Source organism: Mustela nivalis, assembly GCF_964662115.1.
Source record: "Mustela nivalis genome assembly, chromosome: 7".
Classification (NCBI taxonomy): domain Eukaryota; kingdom Metazoa; phylum Chordata; class Mammalia; order Carnivora; family Mustelidae; genus Mustela; species Mustela nivalis.
In genome coordinates this window covers 21441584-21465045 of record NC_139026.1, presented here as the reverse complement: position 1 = coordinate 21465045, position 23462 = coordinate 21441584, and the positions used below count along the sequence as shown (strand labels likewise).

At 41.0% G+C, this 23462-nt stretch overlaps 1 protein-coding gene across 21 annotated transcripts in view; it reads right to left on the bottom strand.

The window, feature by feature from the left end:
- Positions 1–23462, bottom strand: part of ANKS1B (ankyrin repeat and sterile alpha motif domain containing 1B) — a 1113310-nt gene that overhangs the window by 46477 nt on the left and 1043371 nt on the right. For 9 of the 21 annotated variants that reach the window (XM_082739196.1, XM_082739188.1, XM_082739181.1 and 6 more), the window contains 2 exons: positions 9141–9269; positions 7177–7248 (listed from right to left, as the gene is read on the bottom strand). In XM_082739196.1, the coding sequence (XP_082595322.1) occupies positions 7177–7248; positions 9141–9269 (201 nt within the window). Of the gene's footprint in view, positions 1–7176; positions 7249–8239; positions 8300–9140; positions 9270–15431; positions 15507–23462 lie in introns of those variants that run through there. The other 12 variants (XM_082739199.1, XM_082739197.1, XM_082739179.1 and 9 more) reach the window with 3 other exon arrangements.

Here is a 23462-nt window from a genome sequence, read left to right as displayed (position 1 = left end):
ACGTTCCCATCTTATTCTAAAATCTGTTTTCCAAGCTTTCTAATCCGTTCTCCGACATTAATTTGTTTCCTTGCAAGCAAGGAAAAAAGACAGTCTTCACACTTCAACCAAGGCACAATTATTTGGAAGTCTATATATCTGAAAATTCAACTTTAGAATTGCCTCCCGACCGGAAGTTTAAAAATGAGACAGGCGCAGGGGAACAGACTCAACAAGAACACTGAACTGTGGCATCTGAACTCTCTAAGCCCTTTGGGAAATAAAGATTCCCCAATAAATTTGCCAGAAGAGCTGCTTATTCCTGACTTAAAAATGATTTTAAAATAATTCCTGTCTTGGATGGGGAAGACAGATTTCTACCTGACTGTAGTTGAAAACAGTATCTGTTTTCTTTCTTTTTTTTTAAAAGAGAAATTTCCTTGAGCACAGACACCTGTGAACAATACTAATCATCAACTACAGGATTAGAGAAAATCAGATTTTACAGAGTATTAAATTGAATATAATGGCCCACCTCGTACAGTAGCACAGGTTTCATAATGGTATATCTAATTAGAGAAGTGACTGACCACCGTGTGTTAGTGAGAATTATACCCCAAGGCAAAATTCAGGTCTGGGGCATGGGTATGTGTGTAAGTCTGGTGAGGCAAAAAGGACTAGAACCTCATCTGGCCTTTCATCAACCACTGTACATCTTAGAATCTTTGACTGTACATATTAGAATCTTTGAAGTGGGAGTTACTTATACCAAAGAGAACACCGAAAGGCCAAAGCAACCTCTTTATTGCTTTGTGAAGTTCAGTCCTGTGGACACATTATTTAAAAGAGGCAAGCTAGGGGCACCTGGGTGGCTCAGTGGGTTAAGCCTCTGCCTTCCGCTCAGGTCATGATTCCAAGGTCCTGGGATTGAGCCCCACATTGGGCTCTCTGCTCAGTGGGGAGCCTGCTTCCCTCTCTCTTTCTCTCTGCCTGCCTCTCTGCCTACCTGTGATCTCTCTCTCTCTCTCTCTCTCTCTCTCTCTCTGTTAAATAAATAAATAAAATCAAAATTATTTTTAAAAAAAGCACAGAAAATAGTACTCCATTTAAAAAAATAATAAAAAAATAATAAAAATAAATAAATAAAAGAGGCAAGCTAATCCCAACTGATTGAGGAACAAGTCGCCTTCCCAAAATACAAAACTGCAAAATTACATTTACCCTCTTATCTACAGTTTCCCATCATTTTCTCTCCCTTTCAGTGATGGCCTTTAGAAACTGCAAAAAGAGTGCAGGATGGCCAAGTTTTTGAATACTCTCTTACATTTTTGGGAACACAGAAAACCAGGGAAATCGCTGGGACACTGGCATTATACTTACGGGAAAACAAATGAAAAAACCCAAAGCAAATATCTCCATCAACTTACTTGTTTTTCAAATTTTAGAGGAAGAGGTCAATGTGGTTTTGAGGTTTTTCCTGAACTAGACTCTACAAGCATTTAGAACCATGGAATTTTTTTTGAACCATCAAAACCACTTCAAAAGGCAGCTATGCTATGGGAGACCCTGGGGATTTAATATACAGAATTCCTGCCCTCCCAGGGGCATGGGGCTTAATGACCCAGGTGCATGTACAGTGTGGCATGAGGGGTGACAGAAGGAAGGTTCTGTGTTCTGTGGGGATTACCTTAGGGGCCATCGAATTCTGGATCTCAGAACTAATGCTTCCCCCCAGAAGTCCTTTCAAAAATGAAGATGGTCTATGAGCGCCTGGGTGGCTCAGTGGGTTAAAGCCTCTGCCTTCAGCTCAGGTCATGATCTCAGGGTCCTGGGATCAAGTCCTGCATCGGGCTCTCTGCTCAGCAGAGAGCCTGCCTTCCCCTTCTCTCTCTGCCTGCCTCTCTGCCTATTTGTGATTTCTGTAAAATAAATAAAAATAAAATCTTTAAAAAAATAATGAAGATGGTCTCTGAGCACAGAGTTAGCTGGAAAACCCAGCCAGTAACGTAAAAGGCAGCACTCAATGAGTATGCTCAGATTAAACAGACATCTCTTACAACTCCTCACATATTACTAATATATGTTTTTAGATTTTTAATTTTAACTAGGTCTGTAAAGCTGTCACAGTAAAGGAAATAAGCAGCCACGTTGTTCTACTGAAGAGCAAAATAATTCGCAGAACTCCATCTTCCTAAAAGTGTGCCTCAATATCAAGGCCTATCTAATCTCTTAGGCTTTTATTGTAGAAAACTCTGAAAGATAAGACAAAAATTGCAATTTTGCTTTAAAAAATTATCGGGGTTTAATGCAAGTTCCTATTGATTCTTCTTCACTAAACACAATTCAGAAGATAATTTTAAGAGAGTTTGGAGGCGGAGAAAAAAATCTTAAGACGAAAACCTGCATACAAATGTTTATAGCAGCTCTACTCATAACTGCAAAACCTAGAGGCAACCAAGGTGGCCTTCCACAGGTAAATGGATATGGTATACCCATATGAGGGATCAGTACTCAGTGATTAAAAACAAAGAGCTGGGGGCACCTAGGGGGCTCAGTGGTTGAGCCTCTGCCTTCGGTTCAGGCCTTGATCTTGTGTTCCTGGGATCGAGCCCCATATCAGGCTCTCTGCTCAAAAGGGAGCCTGCTTCCTTACCCTCCCCCCACCCCCGTCTGACTGTCTGCCTACTTGTGATCTCTGTCAAATAAATAAACAAAATCTTTTTAAAAACCCAAAAAACAAAGAGCTGTCAAGCCACAAAAGACATAGAAGAAAGAAGCTTAAAAGCATATCATTGCTAAATGAGAGAAGTCGGTCTGGAAAGGGTACCTACTGTATGATTCCCACTATAGGACATTCTGGAAAAGGCCAAAGTATAGAGACAGTGACAAGGTGAGTGGTTGTCGGGGGCGGGAGGGGAGAGAAGGTGAACAGGTGGAGCAGAGGGGATGTTTAGGGCATGAAAGGATTCTTTGTGATAACTGTCATGGGCGATACAGAACATGACGCGTTTATCAAAACCCGGAACACCGTGTAACACGAAGAATGAGCTCTAATGTAAACCACAGCCTTTCGTTAATGACATAACAGTACTGGTTCATAATTATGACAAAGGTGGCACACCAAGGCAGATGTCACTAATAAGGGCAGCTGTGAGGCCAGTGGTGGTGGAGGATATAATCAAGAACTCTGCGGTTTTTGTTGTTGTTTTTTTGAAGAGGATATTATCTCTTATTTTAAGGTTTTTATCTGGCAGAGAGAGAGAGAGAGAGAGAGAGAGACGAGAGAGACAGCACAAGCAGGGGGAGATGCAGAGGGAGAGGGGAAGCAGGCTCCCTGCAGAGCAGGGGAAGCCCGATATGGACTCGATCCCAGGACCCCAGGACCACGACCCGAGCTGAAGGCAGTGGTCTAACCAACTGAGTCACCCACGCGCCCCAAGAGCTTTGTGCTTTATGCTCAATTTTTCTGTTAACCCAAAACTGTTCTAAAAAGTCAAGTCTATCAGAAAAATTGTATGACAGGTTAAAGAGGGAAAAAGACGGACTGATCTGAACAGAGACAGAAGGGATTCCATATCGTAAAATGATGTGAAGCCCTTTCATCTCACACACCTTAGCTTACGGTGGCCCATTTTTGACGGAAACAATATGTGTCTCGTTAAACACCAGGACATCAGTGTAGAATGATCTTTGCTTCAGAACTGGAGGGGATGGTAGAGATGAAGAAACAGGTTGAGATAAACTTAGAAATTAACCGATTGTGCCTACCAAACACTCCAAATGTTTCTGAAGAAGGAAAATTGTGTATGGTTTGTTCTGGAGCAAAGTATGTATGTTTAGGTATTGTGGGTAAAAATATAGTTGCTTAAGATGCAGTAAAAACACTCCTGAAATTTTTATTTAGAATAACAGATTGGCATGTACCCAGAATTACTACATATGACTGTACCTAAATGGTTTAATGTGGCTAATTTTACAGAGTCTTTTAGGGTTCTTAAAGCTCTTTATCAATATAAATGATCCACATTTTCAGCTGTTTTAAAATTCAGGAGAATAAATGTTCCACTGGCTCATTAGATGGGTGTATAGCCTCGGGTCAGGAGTTTGGTGATAAAGGTAAATCACCCCAGTTCCAACCCTGCCTGCACAGCTTCCTGGCTGGGTAACCTGGGGTAAGTTACTTGACTTTTGTTTTGCCTTGCTTCCCCCGTATGAAAGGCAGGAACCATAGCAATAGTTACCCCATGATTAGATGAACGAATGCACAGAAACATGTGCTATACAGCTCTTGAGCATTAACTGTTATTGGTATGGATAAACCGACTTTAGGAGACCCTGCCTTTTGGGGAATCACGTAGCATGCTCCTGCAGACAGACAGATGCACAAAGACCCCCCCTCCCAACGGTGGTACTTCTCCCACTTTGGGGAAACTAAAAATGTTAACATGTTGGACTCCTCCGCTGACCTGTGAAGTCAGTGGGAGCAGGAGCTAAATCTTTGGCATGTGTGTGAACAAAGTACACCAAGGAAATAGTTCTCAGAATAAAGAACCACACTGATTTACTTCTTACTGGGAAAGTGGTTTTAATTTCAACTAAAACACATACTGTTGAGTTGAAAGGTCTTCCCCCACCCCCACCAAACGAGTAAATCAGGTCAAGTTTTAATCTACAGTACTTTGGCCTAATGATAGTACTATATATCAGTTTTTAAGATCATCTGTGTTCTGAAGTATTTCCCTGGGTGGACTTGACAATTCTGGGACTTTGGGCTGCGAGGCCACTATGTTGAAAACAGAGAAAACAGCAACTTGAGGGTCAAACTGAAAATTAACTGCAAGTAGAGATGGACCCCATTTTCAGCTGGTGAGGGCTCTAACTCACAACACAACAGTTCCGGATAACAGCGAGTCTGCGCTTCTAGTTAGGAAAGGCTCTAGTGAATCCAGTGAGTGTAATGTTAGCTTCTGTACCAGAGACTGATATTTATTTAATCAGGATGGGAAATAAGAGTTGGTAATATTTGAAGAAGCAATAAAGTTCCTATTTTCATGTAAACGACCCCAAGTAAACACCAAGGGCAGCAAACCAGAAAAACGCCCCAATGAACAGAATGGCTTCTAACAGACGGCCTTTTCTGTTTCATTTTAAGCAACAGACAAGTATTTAACTAAATTATTCTCCACGGACACTATTAAAATGGCTTTCCTGTTGTTATCAGAATGGAATTTCAGATCCACTTAATTTCAAGAAATTGACTGAAATTCAAATCACAAATCTGGTTTTAAATGGTGCTCTGTACTCTATGCACTATTTATGCTGATTACAGCATTGAAGTAGCTGGGCTCCGATAACAGAGTTAATAGTATTAAATCAGAGATGCCAAATTAATTTCTTAGATGTGTTCATAAATAGCTCTAAAATTATTATGAGCCTTGACGGTTGAAAAATGTTCCCATTTTCTTACTGTTCAATGGTGACATAATTTAGATCAGATATACATTGAAAATACAAGATTATAATATAAAATTATATTATAAATTATAAAACTATGAAAGAGGACCCCTAAGGGGCATCTAGTCCAATGTCCTCGTTTTCCAAGTAAGGAGTGTAGTAGTTGAATGCTTGTGCTCTGGAGTCAGAAAGACCTGTGTTCCAGTTCCAGATTGGCAAGTTCTTCACTATGTGACCTTGGGAAGGTTACTTAGCCTCCTCAAGCTTGATTCTCTTCAAGTGTAGAATGGGGATAAGGACTGCACTAAGCTCTAGGTTTGTGGTAGGATTAAATGGGATAAATATGCAAAACATTCAGCTCAGCACAGAAGATTGGTACATTTTAACTACTCCTTAAATATTAGCAGTTATTATCATCATGACTAAGAGTGACTTCCAAGGCAATGTAAGCAGCAACAAAACCAGAACACAGAGTTCCTGACACATATCACAGCTTTTTTCATCTAAATACAGTACCTGGGATAAAAGACTTATTGGCACAGACAATATAAGTATAACTCTACATCAAACAGAAGGATAACTAATTTCAGTCTTTCTGTTACTGAACTGATCCGGATATTAAATCAGCGATTACTTCTGGAGGTCTCAATTTCATGAAGATTCACCCATACTTAGCTTTCCATGAGCAATCGACATTACATATTTGCCTTCCTAACTGTTTAAATTTTTAAATATTTCTCACAGGATGCCTGCTCATGTAAAATAAAACAACGTATATTGGCCACAAGTAAGAGCTAGGGTTCACTTGGTAACAATGTTAAATTTGACTCTGGTTAGTTGCTATATGAAATGAGTCTACTATTCTTAATCTGTACTGTCAGGTGTGGCCAAAGCCTCTATACATCTGTTATGGAGGAAGCAAGGATAAGGGACACATTTAAACAAACAAACCGACAAGGGGGTGGGGAAGGACAGGGTGGCTGGGTTATGGACACTGGGGAGGTATGTGCTATGGTGAGTGCTGTGAACTGTGTAAGACTGATGATTCACAGACCTATACCCCTGAAGCAAATAATACATTGTATGTTAATAGAACAAACAAACAAAATTACAGTGGATGTGTAGTATGAGTAAGATTCGGTTTGGGTAGTAGAGACTCCTAGGAATCCGGGGACCAATGATCACAGACATTTATAGTTGTCATTTTTGTCAATATTGACTGCCCTTACGTGATTTACTCAGAGTGGAATATTCTTTTCTTATACTAAAAAAAACAAAAACAAAAACAAAAAAATACCCTCAGAATTGAGAAGCCTCATAAAGAGTATTGGCTTTATACAATAAACTCTCGATAGCTGAGCATTGGATAATCTTTTACTTAATTGGTGGTCTTCACAGTAAATATTCTCAGATTGCTTAAAGCGTTTTCTTGCAATAAACTAAAGACTGTCTCTTAAACTGGAGAATGACTAAAGTACATACTTTACTTTAAATCTTTAAAAATAAGAGTAAATGCCATGTGGCATAAATACATTAGTATGTCCAGCAGATATCAACTCACACTACAGTCAGATAAGCTTAAGTATAAACATGAACAAAGCCCAAACACCTTTTTATGTAACAGTAATGTGATTCAGCGGACCAGCAGATGAAGAAAATAGTCATTTGAAAAGTGGCAATTTGTAACCATACCCAGTATTTAGTATTTCAGCAACTAGAAATAAAATTGTTTGGCAAACTTACCCGCATTTTTGCACAGGCATCTTGGGTTGATTCTGTCCCTCTGAGCTCTTTTATCAGCATAGAACCTAAATACTAAAATACAAAACAATTCAATGGTTTATGAAAAAATATAATAAATAGGAGTTGCGATTTAAAACCAAACTGTGGAAGTCCTACTGGCTGGGTTTCCTGGCTGAAAGTTGTTGGATAACTTTTATAAACTAAGAGTAACTAATCCTAACAAATAAATGCTTTTAAAGAGAGAATGCTGTAGAATTAACTTCAGTTCTGAGAGCTGTAAATTGCTCTTTATAATAAAACCGCAGCATTTTCTAAAGATGCCATCTTTCAAATCATATTTAACTGCAAAATGGGGGCATCTAAAAATGTTTTCCCTTTTTTTTTTTTTTTTTTTGAGGCAGCAATGTCTGCAAAAATAAATCACGCTACTCTCCACGTAATTACAGGGTTGTATGAGACAGCTGAGAAGCTAAGCGATATGCACCCCATTTGGGCTGAGTTGGCTGCGTAGGTAATTAACGTTAGGGAGCTCTCGGGGCGGAGATGCAGTTTGGGGTCTCAGCGTTCACAGCTGCGCGCCCAGTGCTTGATCCACCTGGGAATGAGATGGGCACAAGGTGGGAGCCTGCGGGGACGAGGAACGACCTCTCCGTTGTTCCAGAAGGGGGAGAGCCCAGCTCCTGGTGCAAACCGACCACGGAGGGGCTGAATGGGATAGGAGAGATGAGAGCGCCCCCTCCCAGGAATTACCAATCACTTTTTTGTTACGTGATTTGATCCAATACTGCCTCGGTGCCAAACGCCACTCACTCTCTAAGTTCTAGCTGGGGGGCGGGGCGGGTTGGGGAGGACGACAAAGAGTTTGTAGCAAAATGTCTATTTTGCCTTTCCATCAATTGACTCCTCTCCAACTTTTCGAAACTTCAATAGGGTTTCTTTCTTTTGTCATTTTTTCCTTCCCTAATCTCCTAACTGCCCCCCCCCAAAATAGAGCGCGAAAGAGCTCTATGTGTCTTTAAAAAAACGAAAAACAAAAACAAATGAAAATCATTATTTTGCTTACATGACACGGGGCAAAAACCCGACTGTGAAACGGGCGTGCGGACCCGGCACTGCCGGACGCGAAGAGGGGCGTGCCTTAAAAGGGCAGGGGGCGTGGCTAAGGGCCCCGCATCAAGGCGAGCTCCAAAGGCTCAAGGGTTTGTGGGGCGTTTGAGCTTTGCAGGAAGGAGGCATTTCAGTTCCACAGTCTGGGGGAGATTACTGCTGAGATGAGCCCAATGCTCCAAGATAAGCAGGCAGTAAAAGAGGTATAGATAATAAAACAAACAAAAGGCCGAAATTGCTAGGCGACAACCAGAATGCCCACGTCTTAATCAAATTAAGAAAAAGGATCTCGGAGAAATCCTTGCCTTTTCAGCTATGGGGGAATTCTGCCCTAACTGAAACATTTCTTTTTAAAGAGAGGTGATTTTCCTTTTCCTGCTGCAGCCATGACAACCACCTGTCCCCAAACCTATGGTATTCTTTCAATATTTACCTGTTCATATTACTTGTAATTCTCAGCTCAGCCTGATTCTCTCTCCTATTAGAACAAGGTATCCAGTAATAGAACCCTAATGAAAAAAATCGGGTAGTAGACCCAGTGTTTTGAGATCATTGGTCAGTGAATGTTGCTGTCTATATATGTTATACTTATATGCATTTCCATTTTAAGATTGTGCTTTAACATATTTCATTTAAAATATACAACTGTATAAGAAGAAGGCAAAATAGACCTTAAGCTTACAAGAATAAAAGGGATTGTTAACCTCTATTTACTTGGACATTCTCGGTATAGGAAAGGCTACTTTTAAGAAAAAGAGAAGGGGAGAACATTTTAAGAGTTTCATTGTATTTCGGTGTATTTCTAATACACCCTCTATTCCCACTGGTACCCAAATAATGAATAGATGGTAACTTACAAAAGCTTTGTAATCACACGATTGGAAGATAAGCTTTTCTGGGTGGTGCTGCCAGTACTGAACTGGAGTTGAGGCTGTGGCTTCATTTGGAGGTCGCAAGGTAATGGAAGGTTCTCCCCAGTCTCCTGTCTGAAAATCACATTTATTCTAGAGGTAATATGAGCAGTTGGCAAAGTTCATTCCCTATAGTTAGCCTGAGTTCATTTTACACATGTGTGCTAGAATGGGCAAATGCCTCTGGGTGTATTATATGTGTAGAAATACTTTTACTATTTTTTTATTGGTTTTATATATGTGATAGCATCATATTTCCCAAGGCTGAGTTAATTTCTCAGGCGTGAAAGAAGTTATTCCATTTTTAGAAGGACACCCTAAGCTACGTGATTTTAAAATGAAACATGGAGATATTCATAAATGATGCACTAATTCATAATTTTCTGTTACAACAGAAAATGAACATACGAACTTTGAAAGACTTTTCTGCTTTTAAGCTTGCTTATTTGAACTTTTTAGTCTGAATTGTTTTTACATTCAGATACACAGCTTCATGAATTTCAGTTTCCAAATACGACAGGTACCATGTACTTGGGATGAGTTTAGATCTCTGGAGAAAAGGTAGTATAAGTGTGATTCTAAACAAAATTTCACAAGAAAAATTTACAAATGGATGACTAATTCTCCTCATCTGAGTTCACTTGTATTGATAAAATGCCACTGTGACAGTCTTGGATGTATTCAGCTACCTTTCTCAGAAAACCTAAAGCCCAAATGAATAATAAACATTCCAAGGCCAGGTTTAGTCATACGTGCATATGCATGTACTTGAGGATCTTAATCCACAAATACAGGCAAATGCACATATGATGGCGTATCCCACTAAGACAGACCCAAGACAGAAGGACATCCCATCCTTCCGTCTATCATTTTCCATGAGGTTAGCTTCGACTGGTTTTATTACTATAATGGCCTCGTGTGAGCATCTATAAAGTCAAAGGCTGGCGTTGGCAGGTCTTTTCTGGGTTCTAATCTGATTTAGATATTATATTAGGGGTGATTTCTCACTCTTTTCCCTGGGTAGAGTTCCCAGTTTCTCAAAATTCAACTCTTTGTTCTCAAAAGGACATTAACAAAAACTAGACAACAGGTAGATTTCCAAAGTTACTCTTTTAACCTGGATCTGGCTGCTCCTGTAGAATTAAAAGAATTACCTTTCTCAGGAGTTGAAAAGGATATAAATAGGTCTCATGAGCTCCCAAACCAAGTAAAACTCTGGACAGAGACCAAGTTTACTGAAGTACTAACAAATGGGTTAATACTGTAGGGCTTCTTAAGGAGGATTTTCAAGGAATCTAGCGTAAGAACGTAGAATGTTGGGTGTCGGTGTACGTTTTGGGGGGGAGAAAAAAGTCGACAGCTTTCAATAAATTCTCCGAAAGGCTCAGAAACTCCAACAGGTTAAAACCCGTGAGTCTCCAGAAGTAGCTTACACAGGACATGTGTTTTGGGGAAGAGGACTAGCATTTCAATTTTCTCTGTGCGGTCTGGACTTACTTTGGGTGACACCTGAGGTGGCTGCTAAGGCTGGGAAGTGTTAGGAATAGGCTTTGCTTTCTGAAGTTTCTGTCTTTGAAAAACCAAAAGAAAATTCTAGAGCCCCTCAGGAATGCACAGGCCTTTTCACTGAGGCAGAGTCTAAGCCATTCTGTTAGTTGGGTTCTAGATCCTAACTTACTTGCATATGGCTTGGTTCTCCTATCTCCTGTCTGTTGAAATTGTTAAGACTTTACCTGGAATAATTACTTTAGCATTTCTGTCTGTCGTTATGACCCATCCCTGACTCATTCTTGAGCTTTCTCTTTATAAGTTTTATTTTGTTAAAAAAAAAAAAAAAAAAGACTGGCTGCAATTAATTTTAGGAGAAAGTTTTCATCTGGCTGCCTAATATGATCTTTTCTTCTCTTTCTCTTTCAAACATCTGGTCTACAACATCTCTCAGTCTTTAATTCAACTGGCTGTGATTTGCTCTTAAAAAAAAAAAAACTAGTATGAAATTGAAAATGTAGAAAATGTGGATTCCAAAGCTATTTTGAAGCTGAATGTAATAACCTTTAAGTGATAATATCTATAGTTAAAACTCTGGAAACATGCAGCCAGGAGTTCTTAATTAAAAGCTCTCCCCAAATCCAGCAAATCCTCTAGTCCGCCCCATTCACCTTCTTCCCCTCCCTCGATAAAGCAACAACAACATAGCAAACAGGTGTTGTACATTGAAGTCACGGGTAACACTGTTAACAGAACAACAAAAGTTTGCACGCAACTCCGTGGAATGATACAAAAGGAGGAGCTGGTTGACGTTAAGATCTTTCGATCTAGTGTTTTCCGGGTGACAACAGAAACCAAGCATCAGATCATTACTTCAGCCCTGTCTTAGTTTAGCTTGAAGTATCCCTTGGCTGAGCTCAACAGGCAGTTCTCACAACAGCCTGAACAGCCATGGCAGGCGCTGGGGGTACCACGGGTTGCGGGGCAAAGGCTGGAAACAGGGCTGGGCGTGGGGATGAGTGGGGTGCAGCCAGGGTTATGGGGACATTTCAGGTGTTAGTACATTAAGCATGCAAATCGTATGCAAACTCATTCTCTAGTTGCTGAATTAACTCAGGCACTTTTATAATTAAACTTCGATGTGAGTTCCATACACGTCAAGCAGAACTACAGCCAAATGCTCATCCCAATATTCACACCATCCACATAAGTTGTAGCAGCCATTTTGGAAGAACAAGCCCCAGCACATAGCACCTCAGTCTGGAAATCATCCCGACCTCTTATTTGATAACCACTTGAAAAACGGGTGGCACATCCAATAAACTCAGTTTAGGCAGGGCCATCATCTGCTCTCTGCGACTCCACTTTGTCCCGAAATCACAAGCCACCTGCTTTGAATTCAGAGTGATCTGACAGGGCCTTCCTACATGCTGTGGGGGAGGGGAGGGAATGCTGCGGAAGAGAAATACAATCCCTCCTTTATGTTCTTTGTGGCCTTGAAACATTACTCCGGTCCAAATATTTTAAAATTCTCTATATAGGGACTGGATCTATCTGTCTGGAATAAGAACTGAGTTTTGTCATATGTAGGGCCTATTTCCAGATGTTCATTTTCAAAGACGTAAACAGTGTTCTTAAGATTGAAGTTACAAAAAACATAAATGTACTTGCTTCCTGGAAATTCATCAGCTTATTATTACTGTGTTTCACTTTAGACCGAAGAATATTTATAAGGCACCACTTGCAGGTGTTCAGTCTTCCCTCTGGAGTTAGCTTTATGAGAACGGATGGATTTGGTGACACTACTGCCAGCGGGGGGTAGGGACTGGGCCTTGGGTTATAGCTTCAACTGGTCCATGGACAGTAAAAGAAAAAAAAAAGATTGGAGAGAATAATGTCCGTCCTGGACACTGGACAGCACCAGGAATGAACTATGGAGGAAGCGGTTAGGGCGGTACAGGGTAGGGACCAGTGAAAGAAACCACAAAGCAAATTAGGGTTTCTACCTCAGCTATACAATAATTTCAAATGGGGAGGCCCATTGTTAGGTCTTATAAAATAGTACACTCTTACCGAGATGGTACCTGTATTTCCTTAGGTAAATTAATAAAAGTAATTCTCCAGGTAAGTTAATAAAATTAATTTAATAATTTCCCAGTTTTAAAAAATGTGTTAAATATGAAAAAAATCAAAGAGACCTAAAAAGTCTTTTGCCTCAAAGAATGGTTTATAATCAAACCTTACCCTCGGCGAATAGTAGATTTAAACTTAGGGAACAGCGATGCAATTATATTTAAGTAGAATAACAAAACAGGAAAAGATTGGGGTAAAATTCTATTTTAAACTATTACTGACTGGCAGTACTCTTTAAAAGGCTTAAGTAATTACAGAAGAGAAATTCAGTGATTCAAGACACTCTTACTGAATGTCTCCAGGCTACTTTTTTAGAGCTTAAAATACTTAAAACTTTCCTTTATGTTCATGTATTGAATGATTTTAATATTCTAAGAATTTGGTCATGGCTTAAAACCTCATCTACTTGGTATGTATGTAGGTATTTCCTGTAGGATATTATCAATGAAACAAAGGAAAATGGACATCATGAAGTATCCTTTCCAGCTCGAATAAAAATTAAACTGTGAATATAGAGAAAAAACACAATTCGAGATTAGAGCTTTAAGTGGAAAATTGATTCTGTTGAACAGGTATTTACCAACTGCCAACTCGGCATGCACAGTCTGGCGGAGTGTGAAGGGCTAAGGTGGGGCCATACTTAACATGATGTAATTAAATCAAATGTCTTTTATCCCACCAGCTGAAAAGTATAAAACCATTAACTGAATTTTGTTGTGACCCAGGAAAAAATTCACAAAAGTCTGCAGATAGATTTTTATTGGATGGCGGAGACTAAAATGCAGCTTTTCAACCTTGCTTTACTCCAAAGGTGTTACAGATGCATGACTTTTGGTTCAAATGTACCAGATACATAAGGCTAATGGAAAAACACTGTATTGCAGAATTCTCTCCTCCAAACACGGAAACTGAAGATACTACATACTCTCTATCCTCTGTGCATACAAAGGGAACATCATCTGTAATCTTATTTTCTTCTTGAGAAAAACATTTCCTAAGGATATCAGTAAATAATTAAAAGCCAGGGTTATGACTTAGTTTCCTAACATGAACAGAAAGGTATGGTATTTTTCAAGTCTTGTATTATTCTGAATTTTTTTTAAAAATTAGGATTTAATTGATTTTTAAAAAAATAGTAGCTTTTAAATCTTTTCTCCTAGGAACTGTTTCCACCTACCTGCTTATAAATTTAGATCTGAATATTAACAAACATTCTCTATTTCTTTAGAACACTTAATGAAAAACGAAAATGATCTTAAATGATGATTGTTAGGTTAAGGCTTCACTTTGAAGAATTCTGACAAATATCGATCAGAGATGAGCTACCCAAACATCCATAAGGTACAGGTGAAAACATTTATTTTCTGTTATCTCTGAGGCTTTGAAGAATGTTCCCGAGAGCTGTACGCTTATAAATATGTATACATGGGTTTGGCTGTGAATGTAAGGAAGGGCCTCCTACAAACATTCACACACACACACGGAAGCAGGAGGCTGCAGCAGGTCTTTTGAAAATCTTCCAGAATCAAGAGTGCTAGTTTGGTCAAATGCAGCTGGTTATACTAAATTTGTTCCTTTGGATGATAAAGAGCAGAGATGGCCACTTCTCAACATGAAAAAGCACTGGTTAGCATTTATGGGTTCGGGAGGGACTGCTGGGTCACTGGAGCATCGGTACCAGGCAACGTACAGACCCCATGAGCCCAAGAGCCAGAAGTCCCATGCACGGGGAGGGGTGTGCCTAGCGTGGCACCCCAAAGGGAGGCCCTGCACATGCCACCCCGAGAGCTCTGTTTAGTGATTCTCAACCAAATGTCTTAACCTCTCGGACAGCAGACTATCCGATGGGAAAAATTTAACAGGATATGAAAATAAGATTGTATTTTAAAATTCAAAACAGAAAAGACCAAATGTTAAAATGTCTATTTCCCAAACAAAACTGCTTTTTTTTTTTAAAGTATGCAGAGGTAAGCTGTGAATATTTGAATATCATGCAGCTCAGAGTAAAATGGGTCACGATTTCCCACACATTCCAAAGACCAATTCAGTATTGTCCGATGGAAAAAGGCTGAGAACCACTTTGTAGCTCTAACAGTGTCTCTCCTGGCCAAAGTACTCCCACGCTTGCATAAATGTATACAGAATACCATGCAAATCAGACTCAAATATTTCTCACAACTGAAGCACATGAACCTTTGAGAACTTTTGGACACAATGGGTTGACTAGCCCATGGACATGGGGAAGTACGAGATGCAGAAGACTAACACTGATATATACATGTGTGTGTGTATATATATATATCAATTTACCCTTTTCCTTCTTCCTGTGAAAGCAAGTTAACACAGACACCTGGGATGAAAGCCAAAACTCACATGGGACAGGTTTTAAACTGCAGACTTTAAAAACCAGGTATGTTTCTCATTTTAGGACAATGTTTGCACATCAACTCGTCACAAGGCACAGTGAATGAGGCATCAGAGACAAGCTCTCAGGAGTCGTGAGACAGCACAGAGTGTCTGCATTGCCAGGACACAGTACCTGCGGCTACTGACAACACTTTGCAACACATTACACAGTGCAAGTTCAGGAAAGAAAATAACCATTTGTAACCTTACATTATGAACCTGATGGATGGCTGAGAAAGGAAATCCAGCGTTCTGATTCGTCCATATCTCACAGACAGACGACTGCTGGTATAAACAGAAAACTATCTCATCTTGTCAATATTTAGAACATGGCAGCTACCAAGGTAGCATCAAGGAAGGGAAGGAGGAAAATAATAAAAAGCAAAGAATCACATTTCTTAAACACACACACACACACACACACACACACACACACACACACACATTCAAAAAATGTTTTAGGTTGCCCAGGTTTAATAATTGGCTTCCAACATATTCTTTTGCTTAAAAGCATTTTGGGTTGGCTGGGAAATAAAAAAGACCATTTAGGCATTAGTTTTATATCAAGGGAGATTACCAGTAGGTTCACATCTTGGAAAAAGCGAATTGTGTTTTACATTTGCCAAAGACAACGGAAATACCTTCCCTTTTCACATAATTCATTTCAGAGGATAAATATTTTCACGGAGTTCAAGAAAGATGGGAAAAAGCCTTTAGAGCAGAATAAATATTTTTGTTTTCTTATCTTCAATGACCAAAAGCAAGCAATGCAGTAAAATGACTTTCCTGACTCAGTCATTGCTCCATTTAATAAACCTAGAAGATCCTTCTCCCTCCAGAGTTCTCAAGGGCGGTTGACAGGGGAGAGGGGGAAGCATCAGTTGGCCACTCGGCAGTGGAGGGGCGTGGTGGGGGAGCAGGAGGAAGGATACTAGGCAGGGAGGAGTTGGGGTCAGGAAGCCACGGTCTGTTACTGAAGCAGACACTCTGGGGAACAGCACTAGGGAGCCTACAATGGGTCAGCTCCATCATCCCGACTCTCCACCACACCATTAACAAGCTAAGAATTAACAATTATTAAAAGGCAATCATGTTTTCTTTTTAGAACCAAATGCCAAGTGAGGCCCTCCTCCCGGGAGTTACAGAAGAAACCACCAAATAAACCGAAGAGGCTCCTGGCTTGATCTTTACAGAGTTCTTTTCCTGAATTCCATCATTCTAAAAGACACCATGAAATTGAATCACAGAAAATGGCAGCATGCCTAAACTTACTCAGTAAGCACTGTGAACATCCCCAGAATTCACAAGTAGGCCGTACAAAGATCATGCCGGAAGGAGATAAGAACATAACCACAATATGGTTTAGAAGCCCGGTAAAGAACAATCGCATCAGCAAATGAATGATGGAAAAGAAATTTATCCCTGGCTAAATGTTATCCCTACCTTCACCCTCCCAGAAATGCTCACCAGAAACTCAACATCTCTCTGTCCAGTGCCAGCGGTATCCCCCCCAGCCCCGCCCCAGACATCTTTGCTTTCCATCTCTTCTGTCCTCTGGATGGCTTGCTGGGGACAGATTGTTAGGTAATTGGCATCCCGTTAAGGAAATAAGATCCCTGGGGTCTGACCGAAGGCAAAAGCAACCATCTCCCACTTAAACCAGCTCTGCTACTCAGTTCCTTCTCTAGACTTCCTGGTATTCTCTCCACAGGGAATCTTCCTCTTCCTCCCTTTCAAAAATTCAGTCTCTAGCAGGTTAAGTCTTGTGCCCATTAAATCCCCAGCCTCATCTACAATAGCTGGCATCTGATTTAAATATACGAACTCCATGCTTTGGTGGGATTACCATCTTAGCTGGCACAAACGGGCATGCAGCAGGAGGATAGCCCTCACCTTCTCAGTACTCTCATCCACATTTCTGAGCTCATTGTTTCACAACTTTCACAGACTTAAAAAATAAAAAAAAAGTAGTTATTCACCTGAGAGGGAGAGAGACGAGAGAGAGGGAGAGTGGGTGTGTTGGGGGGGGTGGTGTTTGCAGCGGGAAAGGGAGAGAAAATCTCAAGCAGATTCCCCGCTGAGTGCAGAGCCCAATGTGGGTCTCAATCTCACCAGCCTGAGATCATGACCTGAGCCAAAAAGCAAGAGTCGGCTGCCTAAGCGATTGAGCTACCTAGGAACCCCAACTTCCACAGACTTTGAATACTAGAAGTAACTAACCCAGGAACCACTTGTCATTGGACAGATGAAGACACTGACATTCAGAAGTGGCTTGCTCAGGTGACACAGGGCAGTGTCACAACATGTCAGTCTGGGACGGCTGGGAAGGAGTGCCGGCCCAGTCTCCCCTCCCTGATGGGCACCAGGCCACTTGACAGTTGGGGCAGACCCCATAATTTCCTGGTCACTTTGAGTCACTAAGAATCCATTTTGTAAAAAACAAACAAACAAACAAACAAACCCAATATCACCTGATTTAGACCTTGCTTCCCTCACCACAGGTCAGGTTTGAGACTTAAAAAACCCATGGAGGCTTGATTTGTACTTGGTCTTCTCCTTCCTTCTTCCACCAGGAGTAGGGAGGAGTGGGGTGGTATGGTCAACTGTGGATACCCCCCACCCCAAGCTCTACCTCCTTCATGCCCTTTGTTGGGGAGGGGAGTACTAGAGAAGGACAAGGGCCTCTTTTCTTATTCAGCTATGGCTGAATTCTCTGACGGCTTGTACTGCTTCTCAGAATAATGCTAATATGGCCTCCGATGTCCTCTTGTAGCAGGTGCAATCATCCCGGCCTACACAGGTTCTACTGTGTTTCCGTGTAAGATCTTTGGAGGCCTCTTCTGGGGAAGGAGATGGGGTCCCCACTGCACGATTCCTGATGTGAAAATTATGTCTCCAGCTTGACTTCTTCCAAACTCTACTCAGCCCTCCTAGCGCCCATGCTCACCCGCTGGATAGGACACAGGAGAGAGGGTATAAGCCAGCCTCCTCCTGGCGCACCCACCCGCATCACACAAACATACGGCCTGGCCGTGCAGGGCAGGCTGCTCTGTGACCACTCCCCTCTCTGCCAGGACATGGCCCTCCAGTTCTCTCCTCTTCAGCTCAGGTTGGTGCATCTGCCTATTAGAAGTCCGACTGTGGAATGCGATGCCAGTTTCCTCTTCTGGCACGTTCCTCCACTCTGCATGAGCCTTCCTCTTAGAGCTCTTCCCACCAGGCTCTGAGTGCATGGGGACACCTGTCTCCTCCTGTGCCCTCTCCTCAGTGGCTTAGGTCTCTGTCCTTCCCCAACACCAATCTTCTGCCTATTCACACAGGCAGCTGCCAGTGACTGGGCTCACCACCTCCTGGTCAATCATGAAGAGGGTAGCTGTCTCCATTATGGGCAACTTTCTCTTGAGAATATTCAGTACTTAGTTCCTCCAGGAAATTTCCCACTTAATGTCTTATTACACGAGTATTATCTTCCAACAGTGAGAGAAAGTTACCAGAGAGTTAAGAAGGGAAGAGACTCATGCATCACTTAGTTTATTTTTTTAAATTCACATAAAATTTTTCTCAATGAAGAAAAAAACTCTACCTCTGGTCACATACACTGAACAGAGTTTGTATGTGGCTTATATACATCTGAAAGATGTTACAATAATTATTTTCATTTATGAGCTACGTCTTAAACTTAGAAAAAAGTAAAACCTCTATAAGTTCCAACAATTAACTGACTCAAAACAAAGGGTAAAAAGTCAGATTTTTAAAAAAGAGTTGGGGGAAAAAAGGCAGTTAATTGTGTTTTAGTTGTGGAGGTTGCTGAAGAAAATGCTGATACATTTCAGATATCACAGTCATTCTGTTGGCAATAAATAATTTATCAGGCTCAAAGAGCAGTTACTCTAGGTAGATTAGCTGTAACTGGCATCTTCATAAGATAAAATGTCTCTTCTTCTAGACACATGGTTATTAGACTGAGTTTTGGAATGAGGCTTTTTTTTTTTTAATGCAAAAGAGTTTCCATCACAGATTTTCATTATATTTATGAAGATAATATTTCACAGTACAATGTGTATTGAAGGGCTGAGTTCTGAACGGTTCTGGGAAAGAAAAAATTGGTGATTTTACTGGGAACCCACATTCCTAGAACAGCAGTGATTTAAATCTAAGTTTTAATTGAGCTTTAGAGTGTCTTCATCTGTAAAGAATAATAATAGTACTTGACCTACTTATTTTGCCAGGTTGTTCTGCAGCTCATGGTAAGCTACATGAGAGAGGGAATTTTTTTAAAGCTAAATTTCTAGCACCTAGAACACAGAAGGCCATCAAGCATATTTACTGAATCACTGGAACTGTAGAATGTGTTCAGAGTTTCTTGACAAAGAGTAAAGCAGGACTGGAACATTAATTACTACTATTCATTATCATTTGTAGTTGGTTTGTGCTTCTCGCCACTTGGGCTTTTTTAGTCAATGACATCACTGCTGACACATTTCTGGTGAATGCATCAGAAATGAACCTTGAAGAGTTCTTGTTAGAATGGTTCTCATTTTTCCTGATAAAGGCTGACACAGGGTTTCTCACTTTGTTGAAGGGAGAAGGAATATTTGTAATAGTATACCTATGTGTTAAAGGCCTGCTTGTACTGAGCTTGGAATCAATTCTATAAAAGGATGTTAAACATCCTTTTCATTTGCTTATTTCTCAGGCCAACTTAGTTTACCTCAACCTGAATTACCATGAAATCCAAATAAATGGGGATTAAGGATAGATACAGTAGTCTTATAACTGAGATATAGTCAATAATTGAATGTGGATTTCTTTGATGAAGCAAAGGCATATTATGTTATGTTTCTCCTGGCTCTGGAAATGTTTTCTTAAAATACAACACATGTCTCATTCTTGTCACTATCATGTACCTCAGGTTACCAGGAATTTAGTTCAGAAAATACAACACATCTGCATTCCAATCTAATGACAAAATGTAAAGTGTAGTACTTATCTTCAAGGTTTTCTTCCTGAAGGAAGGCTTTTTGTCTACTCAACTGGTAGCAATCCAGTAGTTTATGACATATTCTCTCTTCCTACTCATCCATTTCCCCCTCTTTACTGGAACATTCTCAAACAGTACTGTAACATCTTCTAATAAAAGCAAACAGACTCCTTCCTTTGACCCAATATCCTTCTTGAGCTCCTATTCAATTTCTGTTCTTTAAGAAGTAAAATGCCCCAAGAGGTGCCTGTGTTTTCTCCATGTTCCCTTTTCCTGTCCTCACTGAGCCCATTCTACAGAAACTGTTTTTCTCTATACCCTCCACTCTGCCTAATCTGACACTTCATTTTCCTTGACATCTGACACTTGATCACTCCTTCCATTTCTTGGCCTCCTTTGCTGGTTTCTATAAGTGGTCATCTTCTCATCATCTTCCCATCCCTGGAGCATCAGTTCTTGATCCTTTGTCTTCTCTGGCGACACTAGGTGGTGTTACCCAATCCTGACTCTCACATTCGCATCTCCAGTCTAGACCTCTCCCCTGAGCTCCACACTCGGATACCCAGCTGTCCTCCTGATGCTGCTCTACTTTGATGATTAACAGGCATCTTAACCATAAAGTAAATGCCCAAACCAAGCTCCTGTTTACCTCGCCTTCCCCATAAGCCTTGTCTCAGCAAACAGCAACCCCCGTCTTCCAGTTGGAGCCATATCCTTTTGCTCATATTTCTCATCCAGCCTAGCACCAAATCCTGTGGAATCTACTTCTAAAGTCTTCTTACCCTCCTATCTCTGCCTGGTCCAAGCCACTACCTTTTCTCACTTGGATTATTCCATTAGCTTGCAAACTGGTCTTGTTGCTTTCATCCTCATCCACTTAGTGCTTTTTCTCAATACAACAGCCAACATGATCTGTTTGAAATGAAAGCTGCATCATGGCACTCTGCTCCACTGAACTCACAGGAAGATCCACAGTCCTAATGAGGATGGCCTTTGAGCATCTCCATCTACCAGCACCCAGCCCTGGCCTCATCTCTCTGTCCACCTCTCCTACTCTTCTTCGTGTTTACTTGGTCCTGGACAGCAGTGCACATTCCCACTTCAAGCCTCTGCATTTGTCTCCCCTTCTGCCTGAAATGCTCTTCCTCCAGCTACTGTGGGACTAGCTCCCCCATTTCTTGCAGGATCTACACCAATGTCACCTTCTCAGAGAAGCCTTCCCTGAGCATCCAGCATATTATGTCCAAATTCAGTCTATATTTTCCACACTGTAAAAGGATTATTCTTTCAAGCAGAAATTGAACATTCAAAAAAAAGTTTAGAGTATAGGAATCCATCTACCTGGCACCATGACATCATTCCAAGATAGTTACTACAACTTCTGAGCACAAGGCATGGGTCACAAAGTGACTATGGAATGCACATTGTTATGGACACAATCCCTTTTCCACCATCAGGACCAGCAGTAAACTGGGATTCAGAGGCTATTGAGACTCATGGTGGGTCTTGGAAGGGAGCAAGCTGACAAGAGCTCCATCGACTCACCAACACCAATTAGATTCTGAAAACCTTCCAGGAGTCTGCCAACACTTTGTAGGCTAGTTTAATAAAGAAATGTGTATGAATAGAGCCCTCCGGTCAGATTCTACCAGAGATGAAATTTTCTGCCTTGTTCTAGCCCTGGAAAAAATTGTCTTTTTCTCTGTTTCTCCCTTATATTTGTCATAATTCTTTCACACTTCGGGGTGTTTGAAAATTGACCAGAAAGAATCCGACAAGAAATAGGAAAGGTTCAGGGTGAGAGCTAAAGGTATAATGAAGTCCATGCCTTCTCTTGGATGACAGCGCTTCTAAAATAAAACAAAAACAAACTTGAAGAGTGAACAAAACAGCTTCAAAGGCAAAAGAAGAAAGGGCACCCTAACAAAAGAAGGCTCGGTCAGCAGCCAGAGGACTCAGCAGCTCCTTGAGCAGAGACTAAAATGAGATCTGTCAAAAAGAGGAGTCAAAGAGACTCGGGCAAGAACTAATGCACCCCACACCTCTGCATCTTTTCTTCCAGCAGCGACAGCCCTGCAGCCTATGGGGCTTCCACGGGCACTAACGGAAACACTGCCTGGAAATCAGAAACCCTTGGTTTCTCCTGAGTTGCCCAGGGGCCATGGGCCAGCCTTAGATCACTTCCATCTCCCTGACATGGATTCAGTAATGAGCCTCTACTCCCCTCCTGTGAGCTCTACGATTCGAACACAGCCCTCAAACAACGTATGGGATTCTTCTTTTCAACTACACTCGAATGTCTCAAGTTCAGGGTTTTTTTAAGTTTTTATATGTTTGCCACTGACTCAAGAAAATGCTGTTTCCCATCATTTCTCCACCTCCCCGAAGAGCAGTCCTATCAAACCTTCATGATCGTGACCTTCCCCTGGAAGTGAAATGTCAGGCCATTCTCTCTGGGTTCTCTCTGGGTGACGCACTGTGGCTGGCATCAGCATTCATCAATCTGGCAAAAGTGGGAACTAAATACCACTTTTGGTCCCATCCTAAGTCCATCGGCATGATACAGATTTGGATGATAAATTCCTGTTGCTTGCCCAAATTTACAGGTTTCTCTCTTTCCCTGCCTCCCGCCCTCCTTCCTCCCTACTGTTCTTGTTAACAGATTCTGGTGCTGACAGCACATGAAATAAGCCCTCAGCTACCAAAGTAGGAAAGAACATACAGGCTAGGTGATTTCTGTTATTCATTTGCAGAGATCATATATAACCTGCATTCCCTAATATGACAGTTGTAGCCCTAAATGACAATACACAATTATTTATGAGATCTCTTCAGAAAAACGAAAGCAGAGAGAAAAAAGAACACTGTGCAATCGAGATCGTAATGTACAGCTCCCCAGGTTCTCTGCATGTTGCAGGGAACTGAAGTCAATCGGAATCATGCTATTTATTGCAAAATCGGCTGTTTTACTGGTTCTACCTCCAACTTTGGATGCCACCGTTACTGATGCATTTTTCAGAACTAAGAAGCAGAAATATTAATAACTCATTCAGAAAAGCAGTGATCAGCTTTTTTTTTTTTTTTTTTTTTATCATAACATGGATTGATGCGAAGGAACCGGCTTTTGCAGAGTAATACTGTTCTTTGCCTGTAACATCTTTTTTATACATTATGTTCCTTTCTTGCAAACTGAGGCTGTCGTTTTCTTTACTTAAGCCCATTATTTAGCTAGACATTCAACATTGTTTCTTGCCTCTGGT